Source organism: Falco rusticolus, chromosome Z (assembly GCF_015220075.1).
Source record: "Falco rusticolus isolate bFalRus1 chromosome Z, bFalRus1.pri, whole genome shotgun sequence".
NCBI lineage: Eukaryota > Metazoa > Chordata > Aves > Falconiformes > Falconidae > Falco > Falco rusticolus.
Window position 1 is genome coordinate 83,854,790 of NC_051210.1, and position 19,727 is coordinate 83,874,516.

The following is a 19,727-nucleotide window of genomic DNA, read 5'->3' on the forward strand; positions in this document are numbered from 1 at the left end:
GAGAATTACTAGGTTATCAAATCTCTCAGGTACAAATATTATGAGGTAAGCAATACTTAAGATGAGGCACTTAACCCAAAAGGTAAACAGTGTACAAAATTATAAACAGGAAGTTATTCATATTGCCCTCTATTATATTTTAAAAATTATCTATATTCTATATACAGTGTTATATGCCTTATGCCCCCCAATGAAACAAAACATTGAGAAAGTATGAAAGAGACCAAGTCATCATCACATGCCATCAACTGTAACGTAAGTAAGATGAGTGTCCTAAAGCACGCAGTGATACAGTGATGAAAAAAACATGGTGCCTCTCAAAGCATGTTTTTCTAGCCAATACCCAGTTTTCTGTTTGGGAAAAAATATCTGTGCTAACAGAAAGTTAACTTGGTATTAACACACAAATCTGCCATGCCAGAAGAGAACCACCCTACTGTGTTCAAGGAGGGAATGCCAATTAGGATGGGATTTAAGCCTTAGTGGGATTTATGGTAATTAGAAATGTAACAAATTTAACTTTACAAAGAAATTAATTATGCCAATTAAAATACTTAGCAAGTTTTACTGGGAATTTATACAGTATTATATGTATATGGTGCTGATCAATGCCTGATTTATTAAAATTACTTGGGGCACACTTCCAAGAAAATTTACCAAAGTAGCATAGGAATTCCAATTAAGATCTAAAATTAATATTTGCATTAAACATTTCCTTATCAAGATCCAGAGACAGAGAAAAACACCCAATAAAAGAAGTAAGGAATTTATGTTCAGGTGGAGTGCACAAACATCTAAATCTCCATAACTGCACAGCTTGCTAGAGTCTGCCCAGGAAATGAGGTCAGTATTTTCTAATAATATTAAAAAACCTGAACACTTTCAAAAGACTCAAGAATTCTCAGTACCAAACAGCTTGCATCAGCGTGCTGTTTGTGACAAAGCTGCAAGTTAATGGAACAGTAACTTAAAAACTGCTTCCTCTTCCTATGCTTTTTGAGGTGGGGAAGGAAATGGAAATTTCCAACAGAACAAGTTATTCCTGTCTTGAGATATAACTGTGTTTTGTGGGAACAATGATCCTAAGTTCCCTCTGTCATATAACAAAGTAGCTCAGATTTTATTTTTAGATGGCCTCTAAAGGCCACCTATGCTTTACTTTTATTTGACATTTAAACTCCCTGAATGAATGCAAGCTACATTATGTCTTCTGTTTCTAAAGATAAGCCAGTCAAGTTTTTAATTTAAATGGAACAAAAGGAGAGCCACAGTTACTAGAAAACAACATTAAACTTGGCAAAAGTAATGAATTTTATTTACAAATACATGTATGAGGATTACAACAGAAACACTAGGGAAACTCCATCTCAACAAAAGCAATGGTTTATTGGTAATGGCATTAAATGAAACAGATTGACGTCTCTGGTTATGGTCAAGCAATTATCCAGGAGTTGTAGATAAAAGTGAAGATCTCTTTGATTGCGATAAGGCCTTCCAGTGTCTTTTGCATCCTAGTGGCTCTCTCCTTTTTTGCCAACTACCTGATAAGAGAAAAAACCACAGAAATAAAGTTTAACCAAAAAAAGTCCTGTCACGTATTTTAAGTCAGTCTCAAAATAAACAAGTGCAACTGAATTTTCAACTAAGTTATTGCATTTAAGCATGCATTATTGTAGCACTTGCAGAGGCTGTGAATCCCTCTAAATGGTTAAGAGCGACGGCAAGACACAAGAAACCTTGTACTTTTACAGACAGCAAAACACCAGTCTCATTTTGAGAGGAGTTAGAAGACAAGTAACTGCAACAGAACAGACCACACTTAAAAATATGTTATATACCAAACATTTCAAGCTTAATATACTATATAAAATAGTACAGTAGGAAGAACCACTGGGTGCTCAAATATCAGTTTGCTCATTTCCTTTGGTATCCTTGCCACATACCTCACTGAGAGCATTTACCTTATAATGCAGCTCAAACCCATAAAGAATCTGGAAGTCATCTGATTTTCAGTTATTCCTTGTCAAAACAGTATTCCTTACCAAGTCTCCTTCCAATCTCCAATCCTGTAAACTCCACCTGGAATCAGAGTCAGCTTACTGCTTCCCTTTTCTGAAAAGATCACCACTGCAACCAGACTTTGGTGAGTCGATTTGCCAGCCAACAGCAAGTGCAACTCCAGCACTCTGCAATGCTGCTACGCAGGTTTAAAGTTAGCGTAGTTCACTGCAGAAGGGTATCCAGTCCCCTTCGTTAAGAAAACTGAACGCAAAATCCTGAGAGCAGAAAATGATGCCATTTTAGTCACTTTTCTGAAAAGATTCAGATATAATTCTAGGGCTCTTGCAGAAAAAAAAAAAATCATTTATATGCCAAACCAAAATAAAAAGAAAGTCTTAAAGTTTAATACCTCAAACTGCAGGAAGGACCTTGAGCAAGGCACTAATTCCCAAGTCATTGCCATCTAACTAGAGAGCAGCATTTATGGCTCTGACAAGGAGAATTCTTTGGAACAGGGGTTTGGAGATCACACTAACGGAGCACAGAATTTCCCAGTACTACTCATAATAGGGCTGAAAACGAAAAAATAAAACCTTTCTTGTATTCCAACCAACTGAATGCTATGGTAAATGTGTTAAGCATCAATTACCTCTGCAGTTAAGTGACAATATATCCCCCAAGATTCATAAAGTCAGTAGTGAAATATAGAACTGGGGGGAAAAACACAACAACAACAACAAAAAAAAAAAACCCTGAAACACCCACAGTCCTGACTTAAGAAATCTCATTGACCCTCTGGAAGTATTCTTCCTCATGCCCCCCACCCCCATTTTTTGATTTATTTTCAAACTTCAAGAGGTAGAATTTTTTACTGTCCAGCTGCTTTTGGTCAGCTGAATTACTACTGTCACAAAGCAACTGAAATCTACTGATGAAAAATACTTTTAAAGATCATTTTCACCTCCAAGGAACCCCTGAGCAGGTGTATTTCACAAGCTGTAAATTCAACCTAATGTTTAAGGTCAGAAAAATTCCAATTTTACAACATGAGGAAGGAAGAAAAAATAAAAAACAGAAGCCCAAATACTCACATTAAGATCTAATTAATCAAGTTAAAAAAAATACAGTTAAACTTGTCAAGAAGCAATATTTACTCTTTGTGTGTTTCCAAAGCACCAAACTGTGTTCACACACAGATTAAGCACAGAAAAAAAAGTAAAAAAAAAAACACAGTTAAAAGATTAAAGATTAGTGTTAGCAAGTGTGGAACATCAATGAAAAATATTGCTGTACCAGTCTGAGGCAGAAATTGACAACTCGCCCATGTGAATTATCTGTGAAAATTGATCACACCGATATGGACACTTTGTTACTACAGGCCAAAGAAACACTTGCTGACCATCCCACTCCACCTTCCCAAAAGGAAACAGGCTATTTACACTTAAACCAAACAATTGTCATTTTTCTCTTCTCAGAAGTAGATCCATTTTCCTTCCTTTCATAGAAACAACTGCCATGCAGTGCATTTGAAGGTAGTGGTTACAGCCTGTAATTCCCACGCCAAAGATGATGCGTTTGGAGCAGGCTTTTCTTCATCTGTTTGGCTTTTTCCTAAGCATCAGCCCAGAATCTGACAGTGACAAAAACACAACCACCTCTGCGGTTCATTACCAAGAGTAGCACTGGGAACACTTTATTATGAACCTTCTGGAGCAGAGTTGGTTTTGTTTGTTTTAAATACATACAAAGAGGTTTAGCAAGTAAAATTAGGAGGATGCTGTCAGAGAACCCTAATCAGGCCACATGTACAAACACTCACCAGCTCCTTACAGTGTCTTCCCTGAGCAGGTGCCCAGTGCCACTAGAGTGAAAATGAGAGTGCAGTACTTTGCAGCCCATTCTTGCTTCCCTGCTACTTACTGAAGGGTCACAACAAATAAGAACACTAAGCTCCACGAAGACACTAAAGAGTCAAGTCTTGGTAGTGCATTTCACAAGATGCATCTCAAACAGCTTTACAAAATGCAACAGAGGCTGAAAAATTAAGTTACAGAAAATAATTTGTGAAAGTACTGCATGGTATGCCTTTAAAATGTCAAGTTCAGCTAACAGGGGGACAGAAATTTGGTAAGACTGAAAGGTACATAGAACTGTTTAAGGTAAGATTTGGAGCAGGGAGTGGAGTGGAAAGATGATTTGATGAGTCAGAAGGCAGGGAAGGCTCTTCCTGATGGTAGAAGGTGCAGAGAAGGCAGCTCTTGCATCAGTGCTGAGATTGTGCAAAGGGTGAAAGAGATACTAAATGAGCAGAGGGAGCAAGGAAGGGAATAGTGCAAAACCACTTCAATCTGATTATTACTTTTTAATTTCTTCTGCCTTTTTAGTTCTTTAGAAATGGGAAGTTAAGCTGAAAAACAAACAAACAAAATGTTACTAGAAAAAAAAAAGCAGTGGCATGTAGTGCAAATAAGCAGTTCTGAGTAGAAAGCAAGCATTCATTTGAGAGAGCACCAAAAAATATCCCACAACCTGTCAATATTCATCTATGCCTCAACCTCAAAACTGAGAAGCAGTATATTTCTGGTATTAATGAATAAAACAAACAAGAACTATATTGAACACCAACAGCTGCATGCTCTTCCAAAAACAAAAGCATGTTTACAACTTCACAAGATTCACAGGAACCTACACACACTAAGCTATCATCAATAGTAAAAATACCCACAGATCTTGCACCTTTACTCCACATTAACTGTCTGCCCAGCAAAGTAGATGAGCACCAGAAACAAATCTCAAATGCAATCTATTACAACTCAAATGCAGTCTACTGTAGTAGTTTGCATGATCAGTTATGCCTTAAGTCAGACAGACCCTGTGTGGCCAAGAAACAGCAGTATAAACACTTCAAGTGTTAAGAATATTTTTTAGAAGACAGACTACTTTAAACTTTTCCAAACACATTTCAGAATATATTAAATACATATAGGAAGGGAATATTCATCCCAGTCCTCTACTGTTGAGAGCCTCTTCATTTAAACAGGGTAAAAATAGGTCTGCCTACTACTCTCTGTGCTTGTCATGACACTGCAGTCAGTTCCAAGCAGAAATTTTTCCCTTGGTCCCCCTTTTCCACCAATCCAAAGACTTCCCTCCTCCCCAGAGAGAAAAAAATCAAGCTGTGCAAGGAGCAGGATACACACAACCTATTAGAACAAGCCTGAAAGCAGCTTTTATAACTTCACCCACTCAGTCCAGCAATACCAACTACATGCAAGAAAATGAAATACACTTTTTTTACAGCAAGACCAATCACTGGAACAACCTCCACAGGGATGTGGCTGAGTCCCCATTGCTGGAAGTTTTCAAGCTGCAACTGGACAGGGTGCTAGACAATCTCACCTAGGCTCTCCTTCGTATGTAAGGATGGATCAGGTGATTTTGTGAGGGCCCTTCCAGCTTGGGCTGTTCTGTGATTCTACGTCTGTCCAAACCAACTTGAGACCAAAATCACTAATGAAGGACTGCCCTCACTACACCCGCTTAGTAGTTCTGTTATTTTTCAGAGTAGATGAATTACAGCTTTCTGTTTGACAGTGTAGGTACCAGAAACAATTCCTATTTATACTAAACATGTGAACTGACTCCCTGATCAAGAAGAGGTGATTCTCCTTACAGCCTGATTGGTGTCTGCAGAGCACCACACGAGCAAACATGAGTTTTCCTCAACTGTCTGAAGGACACAGGACCTGCAGTTATGCACCTTAATACTCAACCGCTGAGTGGTAAGTTCTCTAGCTAAAAGCATTCATTCCAATTGCACCCCAGTTGGGAAACAAAACACATTAGCCTGATCCTTCACAGAAGTGATTCAAACCAACGCATTGGTTTTATTTTTTACTTCGAAGCTGAACACGTATACAGTCAACTGATCAGTGATGTGACTAATCAAAAACATGACTGGAATCACATTCATGTCCACTTCTTTATTCAAGCCCTTCAAATAAGATATTCAACAGATTCTTACACACACTTCTCAAACTCCAGGAAAAAAGCATTCCCCCATCTTGTTAATCATATTGCAATACTCTTTCTATCATAATTAGAAGAGAAATATGAACAGCAGAGACAGACTGAGATGAGGGAGTGAGACAGATGAAAGCGGTAAGGAGTAGTGTGGGTAACTACTCAAGGAGATGAAAAGAAAAATAAGGTTTCCCCAATTAATCTACAAACCTAACTATAATTAATGCTCAACGCTATATTAAGGTTTCGTAACTGACAAGATCACGGGAAGATAGAAACAAAAGTTAAAATTCCTGAGAGCACTGTAACTCTGCCAGACTACACATCCCATTTGTTATGATGAAATATTTTAACAGCCTAATATTAAAACTACATGTTCAGGAAGCAAAATAGGAATATTACATATCTGAATTGAGACAGGATTAGCCACTTCATAACCCAGTAACTCCTCCATCTAAGGCCATTCTGACCAGATCCTTAACATCCTGATTACCAGCACAACACTAACACCATGGGACTGTGTGGTCTATACATATTCTTGCAGGTTTGCACACCCTTCCCTTCCATTTAAACGGATGTCACAACACAAAGGCACACTCCTTGATGGTGCCAAACATTCACCTGCAAACTTTAAGGAAAACAGAATTTTTAACTGGCAATTTTATTTACCAGGCCATACAGCAGCTTCCAAGCAGCCACACTGCATCTAGAACTGAGAGATCTGTAAATCCTCTCTGACTACAGTAGAGGGATGAGATGCTTGGAGACTCACGCTAGTTTTAATGCCTTTATAGGATTGTGTGAGGGCATGTGTATATTAAAAAACCCACTCCCCACACAAATGCTGACCAGAGCTCAGATTGTTACAGCAGTCAGTTTCAGGCCAAGGCAGTACTTCAGAACTCTGTTCATGAAACTCACATTTTATCCACACAACTTGAAATACTGTAGGAAACACATAGTGCAGGTTCAACGTTGGTGTCAAATTCATGTAACATTCTACAAAACACCTGAATTACTTTACCAAATGCACCCCAATCAGGATTATAAATTAAAAAAAAAAAAAAAATCACTGTTTTAAACCTGACCTTCAGATAGTTAAAGAGTGGACTTGTTGAAAATGAATTTTCAGTACTTTTGAAAGCAAAACTAATATACAAAGTTTACAAAGCGAGGCAGAGATCAAATGCTGAGTCAGAATCCCACTCCCACTCAATACCAGAAAGTACTGCAGATTAAACAAAGTTAAAATAGTAATTGCACAAGTAACGGTATTAGGGAATCCCCTGCAATAAGTACTGACAAAATAGCTGCATAAAACAAAATATGTAAGCAGAATGTAAGTCAATTAACATATTTCTAGTTTTGGGAGAACTGGAAGCACTATATTAGGGAAGTCTAAATTGATAACCAGTTAATTTTAGTACATTAGAACAAATTTTGGAATGACTTCAAGTTTCACTGAAAGGCAGCAAAACCTGTTAAATTTCTATTAACTTAATTACTACCTGTAAAGGTAGTAAGTTTTACATGTATAAGTTAAGATCGTAGACAGGTTACAGCAGTATTTGCCCTTTTACAAAAGCTGCTAAGTTTTAAAGCAGTTTACTGCAAAAAGACTTACTACATATTTGAAAAAGTTGCAAGTAGCTTTAAAGTTTCAATCCTTTCAAACCCATTTCACATTCTCAAAACCACAACAACAAAAAAATCACAAATTGAGAATGCCTTATTGCCCAAACTCATACTGTAACAAGTTGTTTGCTTAATTTCCTCTTTAAAAACCAGATGTTTAATATAACAGACACCTTGTGACCAAGTATTTTTCAAGTCTCAAGCTTACTTGATGTTGCCCAGTGAAAAAAAATCCTTCAAAGTAGAAGTCAGTCACAAGGCATCTAATCTGTACATGCAATTGCTTCTCTACTTCCTCAACACCATCAGAAAGCAAGTTCCAAAATCAAGACATAAGTCACAGCTGTTTAAAAAAACCCAACATTGTCTATAGCATATGCAACTTGACAGACACTTAGGTTCTCATATATACATTCTTACCGGTTATTTTTACAAAGTTCATGAACAAAAACTTGTAAGCAAGACCAAAGATCTTAAGATAAAGCTACATATTTTCTTTTGGATGCCAAAACTACCAATAATTTGTGGAACTGTAGTTACAACCAAGTGTACTTGTTCCGTCAACTCATTTTTAAGTAGGTTTAAAACATTCAAAAGTACTTTTAAGAAAAAGGACTCACTCGCTTGAAGTCATTCATATTTGTCGCTTGGACCGGAGTTCCAATAAACGTGAAGTATGTAATTCTTGTTGTTTCTTCATCACCATGATTGGATTGGACAAACAACTGAAGAAAAAAAACACCCAAACACAAGAGTTAAGGTAAACTGTCCATCTCTGAATTAATACATGAAGTGTTAGATACCTGAAGTTTTTGAACTAACCAAATTAATGCTTATTTCAATTATAAAGGCCCCTAACCCTTAGGGAAGCTACTGTCCTTACTTAAAATGATTATATAGAATGCTTTTATTCTCCTGATAGTTTGTTAAAAAACCCACACAGCTTGTATTTTTCCAGCTTCTACTTTTGACCCAAGATCACATTCCACAAAAACAACAGGATCTAAGAAGTCACAGTTCACTGAAATCTGACTTGAAATGAAGTTAAATATCAATTTAATTATGCTTGCTGAAGCCCCCAAGACTACTCATGTTTAATTTACTACTACAGCTTGCATAATTATATGTTTACAGCATGAATACTAGATCTATGAAATTATTTTAGCGTTTCAAACAAATATAAAGCCTCTTTTGAAATATAAGCTAAGGAATCATTGCTGGAACCACTACACTTTTTCAAGTGGACAAATGAAAGAACAATTTTTTTTTGCATAAAGTAGTATTAGTAAGGAAACTGGAGTCAGAAGAGCAACAAGGTATTCGTGGATCTTTCCACACTTTGTAAGCATGGAAAAAGGAGGAATGAGAAAGACAGTAGTGACATCAGACACAGAGGAAAGGAAGGAGAGAGAGGACAACAGGTTGGCAAGGGACAGCACACATCACGCCTTTTCCATAAGGCCTAGGCAGTTATCTCCGAGACACCCCTTCTGCCTCAGAAATTGCCTGTGCCACAGACCACCAAATGCTGGAGGTCACCAGCACACATGACTGCATGCTTGCCCTATACTTATCAATTTTTTTTTGTGACAGCACCGGAGGCTTGCAGGTATTTGATAAGCAAGATGGGCTGCTGATCTAAACCAGTACAGATATTCACCCCTCCAAGCAGCTTCCCTGTAGTTGGAAGACACTGCATTTTCCTGTACGAACAAGATATATGCAAGGTGAGGGTTGAAATGCTGAAGAAAGTACTCTTCTGACAGAAAAACACACACAGAAGAGCATTGTCAAGGACTGTCTTTTGTTGAAGTCCACAACAGACATTCTATCTCAGTAATGATTTGAAAAATTCAGCAAGTACAGAGAAAAACAAAAGCCACTAAAGTAGCAGTAATGAAGTGAGTCACAACAAATGGGGAAAACCAGCATTAGATATGCAGAATTACATGGATTAGAAACTACAGGGTATAGAATTAATAAACCAGGTAAGTTAAAACTAACAAACATAGCAGGGATATGTATGTATGTATATATATGAATAAATGAAGTATGAACTTGCCAGCACTGAGACTGAAATGTACAGTAAGTGTTTCTGATTAAGCATAGCAGAAAAGCAGGACAACCTGTATATGACAACTATGCCTCCTCCAGGAGGAGCCAAATGGAAGACTATTATCCACAGGAACATGTAAGCAAGCAGAACTTCATCACCTGCGCCAAAAAGCCAGGTGGTGGACAAAATGACTGGCCATCTCATTTCTAGGAAGTCTTAAATACAGAATTCAGGTTTAGCGAGGGAATTAGGGGAGCGCTATCGCAGTGCCCATGTACAAAGAGTGCAAACAAGCAGAACGTTTAATCATCTTATCACTTGTCCAGTGTTTGTACATCATCCTGCCTAAAACTGACATAAGATTTTATTAAATAACAAAGACGTAACTTGTATTTGTCAGCATAGCTTTCTAGAATATAAGCCTATGTGACCAATCTCTATTTCATTTGGGGGAGGATAAAGCTGGTCCAAAGCTTTACACAAAGGTAAATCCATAGAAACAGACATAAAAAGGAGTGATTTAGGCTCATCTCCCATTACCTTTAAAACAATTGCTAGTAAAGCATTGCTAAACAAGAAAGTAGCTGACTGATCTAAAATGCAGTCCACAAACAGTGATTTAGAAATTTACTATGTGATGAAAAGACAGAGTGGACCAATGTTTTGGAGTTACCTGCAATTCATAAAGAGCTGGCAATTTCTGCAGCCAGCACACTAAAACATAGTTTAATACAATCACCTATGAAGTCCCTATATTTGCAAATGCATAATTCAGGCCGTGAAAAGCATTCTTACAGAAAAGAATTCAGGGGTCACATTGGAAAAAAACGTTCAACACAATACTGCAGGAAGCAGGACTAGCACAGTACCAGGACGATGCCAAGCACAAAGCAATTCCAGCATCATTTGTCATGACATATATTGCTCTAGAACCTGTATTTTTAAAATGGAAGAGGACAAACAGCACCTGCATTTGCGTCAAAAACCCTACCCAAAGCCTGTGGAAGGTCTCTTACAGCAAGAGAATTAGAGGGCTCATTAAAAGACACAGGTGATCCGATTACAGCATTTAAGAACCCTCACAGCAAGCAGACACTGAGTTTAAAGACGCTGCAAGTACTTCACCTGATACTCAGAAATCTCTCATTTCTGCAGATTACTGAGAAACTGGATTCCTTTAACTTTTCACATGAAGATGCCCTTCAAGAAGGTATGTTAGTGAAAACGCAAGTTGTGTTAAACTATATGCTAGCTCATGAAGAGGTGAAAGCCAACTGTCTCATATTAGGTCAAAAGAGACATTGCATGCACATGGCCTTGTCACACCTTAAATTCCTTCAATACTTTTAGCATAAACATACAGTATGTGATCAGCAGACAGAAACTTGCAACATCTGCAATGAAATCAAACATGCCCAGTGCTTTAAAAGCCTATAAAGTTGTCAGTCTGCGCAGATCTCAGAACAGAAACTTTACTTACAGTTACACTGTTAACATTCTGAAATTTTACATAGCGAAGCTGGACGATACCATCATCTTTAATATCATCTGGTGTCAGCTCCAGGGCTTGAGTTGGTTCACTTCTTTCTGCTTCTTCAAAATCCATAGATCGAGGAAGGTTGATAAAGATTTTTATGTATTTTGGACCTTGCCCTATGTTAAAAAACAGGAGTGGTGTTCCATTATTTAAATACATTTTCAAAATGTTGCTTGAGAAGCCCTTGCTTATTACAGTCTCTAGACACCGCTCAAGGAAAGCATGAGCTTTTATAGTTCTATTACCTTATCTGACAATCCTACCACACCACCCTGGCTATAAGAAGGACATTCAAAGTTTCGCTACTTGTCTACATGTCAGAGAGGGAATTCCACATTAATTTTCTCTTAGCAGCATATCAAGCTATAGTATGATATCACATTTTATCACACCAAATACCTACTATGACATCAGTGAAAAATGAGGTAATTTATCACATAATTCATTTACAACAAATTCACTGAAGCTGCTGTGGGATTCTCAGAAGGTTCCAGGGAAAGTGTCATTTTTAGAAAATTCAGCTAAACATAGGCAAAGCTTTGGTTGAAAATATAAAAAGACAATTCACTCACCATTATCTGGCCCCTGAAGTTTCATAGAATAAAGCTTGACAGGCTGACTAAAAGCTACAGTAATGAGCAGCTGTGGAATTAAAAAAAAAAGTTCTGTTAAACACTTGTTTTCTTTCATAAAAACAAACATAGCACAATAACTAGAAAGAAGTATGAGTTTTGAAATAAAATAAAGTATTTACTTTCACTATATTCTACACATGCACTAGTCTGTCACTTCAAAGCACCAAACGCTACTCCACTTGGAATTTTTTCCATACATAAACGGATGTGAAACTGGAAAAGACTACAATAATCTTTGTGTATTAATTTTACTTACATCCTACTATCATCTCCCTCCTCTTATACCACCCATAACAAGTAGACAAGTTAAGTAGACAAGTTCTTAAAATAGTGCTTGCAGACCAGGCCATCACTGAAAATATCTCACTTAAAAGTATCTACTGTACCTGCTCGTCACAGTCTGATTCCAAGTAAGTAGAGTCTTTACGTAAACAATTATCAAATCCATGCTCATCACTCTCATTAAGACATTCACAGCCAGCTTTATTGATAAATGGCATTAAATCCATCTGAAAGTAAAAGCAAGAGCGTTGCTGAGTGCACGATAAGTGTGGCATGAACTTATCTGGGATTAGTAAACATTGGAATGAATGAAATTCTTCATTCAACAGATTAAAATAATGAGACAGAAAACCTCAGGGGTTTATAACAAAAGACATTACAAACAAACTACAAATACTATAGTACTCTGATGCACCCTGTTCATAACGGAACGACATTCTTCCCCTCCATTCAAAATCATGCACCCACCCCTGGAACACATGCTTGCCATTCTGAGAGTAAGAAATTGGGCACAGGGAGAATTTTCAGATACACCTTTGATAAACAAGACTGCAGCACTGTAGGTCACAATACAACACAGCCAAACTGACATTAGCGTGGAGCTACGATCAGCTTAAGGGGGGGGGGGGGGAAGGGGGGGGAACAGGACACCCCTAAACCAGAAGTGGGCCTCCCTGAAAATTACTATATATTACAGAACAAATTAAAAGACCACTATAGTTCTTACCAGGCTTTATATGCAAAGCTATTCTTATTTTACTTCTTCAGCACTGTATACAAACTAACTTTATGAAACCTTTTCCTGCTCCTTTCTCCATATATTTTGGTAAAAACACAGAGCAACAGAAAACAGAAACTACACTATTCTCCACAAACCAGTCTGTCTCACTGCTCAGCTCTTTTGTAAAGAGAACTAAAAACTTTAAAAGACATATTCTTAGATTAAAGCATATCACTACCCATGCTCTAAGCCATAAAAAGGTGGTATTATTGCAGAGGCAATATTTATCAATTTCCAGATAACCAGAATTTTTTGCTCGCAACTAAAACAAACTAAGTTCAACTGAAGCACAATAAGCCAGGCCAAAAATTAAGTGTTTCATATCTTAAGGCCTAAAGGCAGAGTATTAACATCTCAAACCATACCACCAAAAATTCAAGATCAGTGTACAGTCATGAAACAGTCCAGACATAACACACCAAAGGAACTCTTAGGATGACAACCTGAAATACCCTTCTTAAAGGCATATATTAGGTCCCAAAGGATAATATACCACTCTTGGAAAAAAAGCACACGCTAGCTTAAAAATTACTGCATACAATAACTCAGGCTATAGCCTTGTGGTGCAAACGGAATCCAAAAAACAAGCTGCTGAGAGAATACGACTCATTTCCTGTATGTCACTTCCCTTAGCTCTTCCAACTATATGTTATTCTGAGCAAGAAAATACTTATCCTCCTGCCAAAATCTATACAAAGGCTTCACTTGAAACTCATGTGCTCAGCTACAATATAAGAAACAAGAAGGAACACGCAGCTGCGCCAGAGAATGATACTTTCCTGAAGCCAACAGCAGCCCAGTTTGGGTCAAGCATATCCTAAAACAACATTTCAGCCTACCACATACAGGTAAACTGGAATTCCTGCTTGGTTCATACAGCCCTCAACAAACTCAGGACTTGATTTGTAGGGTAAGACACCACCTCCTACAAGATTAACTTTTAAAAGACAGTGCATTCAACTCAAAACCAACCTAACTTGCCACATGAATGATTTTCAGTGTGTTAGGACTCCAAAGCTAACAAGCTGAACCTTAATCTTTTGACGTTCCCATAGTTCCACACAGAATTTCACAACAATTATAAATGTAAGTGTTCATATATGAAGTGAAGTATAATGCATGGAGCAGTTAGCAAGTAGCTGAACTACTAGAAATTCAAGTGACCTGCACCCTTGCAGTTTATTTAAATGATAAATATTCAGCTAAATTTGCAGCCTGCCTACATTCGCCTAACAGGATACAGCTAGCTAAGATTTTAAAATATTTAACCTCCAAAAAGCCTGGTTTTGCATTTAACAACATAGTTTTGGGTTCTACAGACTCATCACTGCTAAGTTTAACGTATTAAGATTTGCTAATGCAAGTAGTGTGCATACTACAGTAACTAGCTAAGCACTGAACTGTGACATATGATTTAGGAAAATGTAGTAACACCACTTAACTGTGTTTATACTTTTGGTAGAACAATAGACAATCTCATTTAAGGAGTAATATTACACCAAGGATTGCTTGGAGAATACCACAAAAGACAACAGCTCTAGGAGAGTGTTTTGTCACATTAGAGTTCTCATTTACATGTGTTTGTTAGTACAACTGTCAGACAGGCCTATCATTTGCAACACACAACTGCCTTGAGGTAACATGAGAACACACAAAGCGTGGTGAAAATAATTTCCTGAGAGCACCAATATTTCTAAGCACATTGCTCCCTTACTGAATTTTGGCCAAAAATTCAGGTATTCCTACCAAGTTTTAATTTACCTTGAAGACGCGGCAAATCAATGCAATGATAAAAAAATATATGTGAATACAAACTTTTAGATTCTTCAGAAGAAAACACTGAAGTCACATTTTAGTTATGAGAGATTTTGATGCAAGGTTTAAAAAACATTGAGAACATATTAGAAATGTACACTTCTCTTCTTTACAAATTGCTAGAGTTACAAGTTATTTAGTTCGTTTCTGTTATCTGTGAATGCCTGATCAGCAATTACTGGAGTGATATGCAGTACCCCTACAGAAGCAAAATGATACACATTAAGCATTAAATTGAAAGCAAATTTGCAATCAGAAAGTAGTAAATCTTGTATGCCACTCAGACCAGGCACATAATCTTTTCCAAGTACTCCTGTGAAATTTTCCTTGTCATTCTTTTACAGGCAAGAAGAAATCTAAAGAGAACACCATAGTACCATTCACTTTTGCAAACATTAGCAATTAAGCAAAAGTAAATATGAGACATCATTTAGCTAGCAATACCCTCCCAAAGGCATCCAGTTTCCAGGGCAAACTGCTACAGAGGAAGGTGGAGCTGAACTGTTATGAAGGTTAACTGCTTTGGCAAAAGAATCTCTCCCTCTATTTAATTTCTTTAAAAAAAAAAATACTAAAGAAAGAAGGGTAGGGAGCAAGAAGAAAAGAATGAAAAGCCCAAACAAACCTACCACCGCAAACAGAGAAGATTTCTTAAGGAACAACTGGAGCAACTTTTCAACATTTCTGACAACCACGTCTAATAATATCTTTTCCCATGGACATTTTTGCACTTTAAAAAACGTTTTGGGAGGACAGATTGGGATATTCAAGAAGAAGAAAAAAGCAGAACAAGCAGCTGCAGCAAGCAGTTAATCATAAAAATTAGAATTCATTATTTTAATGCCTAAGGGCTATGGCATGGAGATATTTCTTAAAACATTTTACAATTCTATAACCATGCTTACTAAGTACCTACATGCTAATCTTTTGTCTGAAAAAGGAAACCCAGACAAGTGACCCTCTCAAAGCCATGGGGAACTTGGAGTTTTACCTAAAGTAGTATTATTTGACTGAAGAGTATATTTACAAAACAACAGGTGTTTGGTTTTTTTAAACACTCAAGTTACATAAACATTTAAAAAATTAACATAAGAGATGCATACATATCCTTTTGGGATATCTGTATCTTCACTGTTTCCAGGATCATTCTCCAGGTGCTGTTTAATTTTTTCTTCTAAACCTACAGCATCTGCTCCTTGATATTGGTCGATTCGCACTTTGTTTCGGAAAAACAGAAATGTCGGTGTTGCTGATATATTATTGGTAGCAGCTGTTCCCTAGAATGCATAAATTAGTTACAAGCATTACCGATATCAGACAGAAACATCAGCTTGCTTCACCTAGATAACAATGCACACACTAGGTATTAATCAAGCTACTGTGATTATCACCTCAAACATCAAAACAGTATTTGGTATTGTATGAACAGCTTTAACTTGGACAATTTTAAGTTAATTTAAATCCTTCAGATCCTCCTAATCCTTTACAAGTTTGGGCATTCTTTGAACCAACTTCACATCATCAGCAGATTAGTTGGTAGACCATAAAAATCGTATTACTTATTTGCTCTTGAAAGTGGCAGATTGCTTAATTTAACACTTATTTTACAAGCTTTCTTTACACCAGCATTCCTTCCTCTCCCAAGACACATTCATGCACACCCAGGAATTGCAGCCTGCTGCTGTAGAAAGTGAATTCCATTTGATTTCCACCTGTATTCACACCTGTTATGCACCCATAGTAGCTTTCCAAAATTTTTTTGTAATTTAGCATCATAAGCAAACATTGTTACCACTTTGATGTTCAACCCTCTCCATTACAATCTGTAGTAGTTCCAAGACATTTCTTTCAACACATCATTGTTATTTTTCATTAACGACCCTTAAGTCAATCAGTAGCTCACCTGCAGCACCGTTGTCTGTTAAAAACAGCTGAGTAGTACTTGAGAGGAATCTAGTCCCACTAGTCATATCAGTTTACTGCATTTTTCATTTTGCTCAATAATTACACCAATATTTGTTTGGAAAATTTAAGTCTTTTTAATTCATACTGGTGCTACCTTTTACATTTAACAGTATTATCTAAGTAGCACAAGCAGCAGGAACAACAAGCAGGAACAGTTAAATTGTCTGTACACTGCTTAAATGAAGGACATCAGTGGTAGCTGCAAGTATACTTTTTTTAAGTAAAAGTGTTGGTTGTTAACATCTTTGTGTGTATCCTAATTTTGAAGGATTTCACAACAGGCTTGTTTGTGATTCACCAAAACCGTCAACAGCCACAGGATACTACTGTTAATATACTGTGCACAGTTTTTCTTCAAAGTTTCCCATTCAGTACGTTATCTGCTCTTTCTCTTACAACTGAAAGAGATGTCTTTGAATACGAACCTGGCATTGATGCACATCTACTTCCAAAAACGTTGCCTGGGGATATTTGTTACTCAGAGCATTGAAAGCTGGAGCTATCCTTAAACAAGGGCCACATCTGTGAAAACAACACACAGTTGAACTTAACCCATCTTTTTTTTTTTAAAATGTCTGCCCCAAATAGACTTAGCACATTCATGTTCTTACTGATATCCTTGGTATATGTAAAAATAATCTTCCTACCTGGCTGACAGATGGTAAGCAATCCTAGTGATACAATTAAGAATGACATTCAGAAACACATCATGAAGTGTTAATTCCCACTTCCTCAGACAGCTTCAATGTCACATGATGAGCTTCACCTATTAATTAATACTAACTTCATATTTTCCATCTAATGGGTTTAGATTTAGCATCTTCTACCACAGGCCAAATCCTGTTAACTGAAGTGACATTAGGTAGGGCAAAGAGCTGCCTGCTTTTCCTAAAACAGCAAAAACCACTCTGAAACAATAAAAAACACTCTTAACAGAAAACTAGTACTACTACTCCACAGTACCTCCTGTGAAAAACATAGTATCTATAGTAAAATCTACTCTATTTAACACTAATAATGTATCAGACCTTTAGCAGGAATCGTAAGATTCTTACTACAATAAATCTCATTTACTAGAACTGTAATCAGCTGCTACCATAATTATTTGGCCCTGCTAGAACAGATCTGACTTCTGCCAACTTACCCACATTGCCTTGGCTAAAAATATGTATTTGTTAATTATTATATCATTGCTGGCATATATGAAATGTACAGATGCAACTATTCGTGCAAAGGAATATTCTCACAACTCAGCTCACTGTGAAAGAAGCAATTAAAAAGTAAAACAGCAAAAAAAAACCAGTAGAAACCCCCTCTAAAAGCATACCAACATAGGCTGTATCTGAACCAGGGAGCTCTGTCAGCGTGAATCTGCCAACACATATAGCTGTAAAACAGCACAGGTGAGATCCGCTTCATCTTTCCTACTCTCTCCTGACAAAAAGGGTATGGATCCACAGCAGCACAGCAAGGCAAACTCACGTATTTATACACCAAGGCATCAAGCCATTAATCGAACTGGAACCTAACATATTGGGCTGTCTGAAACCAAAACATTTTCCTGGGCACACGGGTAGGCGGTATTACCAAGATCACCAACACCCCTACAGTTACAGGTGAAGTTAACTTACCTAAAAAAACCCAAAACCCAACCCCCTCACTAAGCAGCAGCAATTGGACATCAGATGCATCTGTATCAATGTTTTTTTCAGTATCCATTCAGATACACAGCTAACGATTCTCGGGACCTCTTCCAAGTATAACATCTTCCACACCACTAGACCTGAAGTCTTTTGGGCTTCAGCCATCGGAAGTGGAATGGTTCAACTGTACATTTAAATAAGAAGTGGAAAGATGAAGCAAAAAAACCCAAACCAAAACAAAAAAAAGACACAAAAAAAAAACCCCAAAACCCAATACAGGCACTAAAAGCTACAACTTTGACAATAACAAGGTGCACTTTGAATCTCAAGTCCCCCAACATTATTTCTATTTGCCCTAATTCCACAGATTGCTGTGAGTAACTGAACTGTCAAGATTTCCTTTGGTCTCCAATTCAATCAGATTATACCACAGTTTGCACTTCAAATCCATGCTGAGCAGGGGGAAAAGGACATCTGCTTGCCCTGGGCAAAAAGGACGAGGATCCAGTTAAGTTTTATTAAGGCAGAAGATGTTTTCCACAGGAACCAAGCAAGATGCAGCGTTAACAGCAGGTTCCTGACCTGCAGGCAGGTTTTAAGCCAACACAGCATCTCATCTGCTCAGAGCACCTGAAGAATGACAGGTTCAGAGGGCAGGGGAAGTTGGCTCAGCTGCAAAAAGGTAAATCTAACACCAGATATAGGAAATACCATTCTGATATTGTGACTATATTTACATGCTACAGATAGGGAGCGTCACCAATGCGAAAAAAAACTTCCAAACAATTAACTCGCAGCTCTGACCCGCAGCAGCTGGCTAGCTACCAAAATGATACAGCATTTCGCCAACTAACTGCGCTTCTCAAGTCTGAAGCCTCACCTCACCTTAAAACTTAATAAAACCACCAAACGCCCACTAGCTGTCTGGGCTCCAGAGAGCCCCCCAGCCCCGGGCCGGGCACAGCCGCCTCCCGAGGGTCAAGCCTAACTCGCGCTCCCCATCGCCTTCAGCGGGGACGAGGCCGCGGCGGGGGCCCCGGGCGGCCCTACCCACCGCCAAGGGCCCCGGGAGCCCGCGTCCCCCCCCTCACTCACCCCCGCATGGTGAACTTCACCACGGTCAGGCGGGAGCCGGCAGCGCTGAGCTCAGGCTGGAACTCGGTGTCGTTCGCGATCACCTTCACACCCACCATCCTCGCCGGGCGGCGGCGGAGCCCGCGCTGACGGGTGACGGCAGTGGCGCCGGCCTGCTATCTGCAGCGTCACGGCGGGAAGGCGCGCCCGGCATGCACCGCTCGGCCCAGCGCGCAGGCGCGCCCACCCCGCCCCGCGGGAGGACATCTTGAGGCCGCCG

At 38.3% G+C, this 19,727-nt stretch overlaps 1 protein-coding gene across 3 annotated transcripts; it reads right to left on the reverse strand.

Moving 5' to 3' along the window:
- Window positions 1-1,287: 1,287 nt before the first annotated feature.
- TXNL1 (thioredoxin like 1) lies at window positions 1,288-19,669 on the reverse strand. Of its 3 annotated transcripts, XR_005102039.1 has the most exons (10): window positions 19,469-19,668; window positions 17,156-17,252; window positions 15,869-16,042; window positions 12,274-12,396; window positions 11,825-11,894; window positions 11,196-11,368; window positions 8,280-8,384; window positions 2,411-2,573; window positions 2,043-2,276; window positions 1,288-1,541 (listed from the first exon to the last, which is right to left on the reverse strand). XR_005102039.1 is itself a non-coding variant. In XM_037374371.1 (8 exons), exons 1-8 carry the CDS (start codon window positions 19,564-19,566, stop codon window positions 1,512-1,514), a joined length of 870 nt encoding a protein of 289 aa, XP_037230268.1. In that variant the 5' UTR covers window positions 19,567-19,669; the 3' UTR covers window positions 1,288-1,511. The 3 variants fall into 3 exon arrangements, 1 of the variants encoding a protein (XP_037230268.1); XR_005102038.1 differs by lacking the exon at window positions 2,411-2,573; XM_037374371.1 differs by lacking the exons at window positions 2,043-2,276; window positions 2,411-2,573 and having other exon boundaries at window positions 19,469-19,669.
- Window positions 19,670-19,727: the final 58 nt, after the last annotated feature.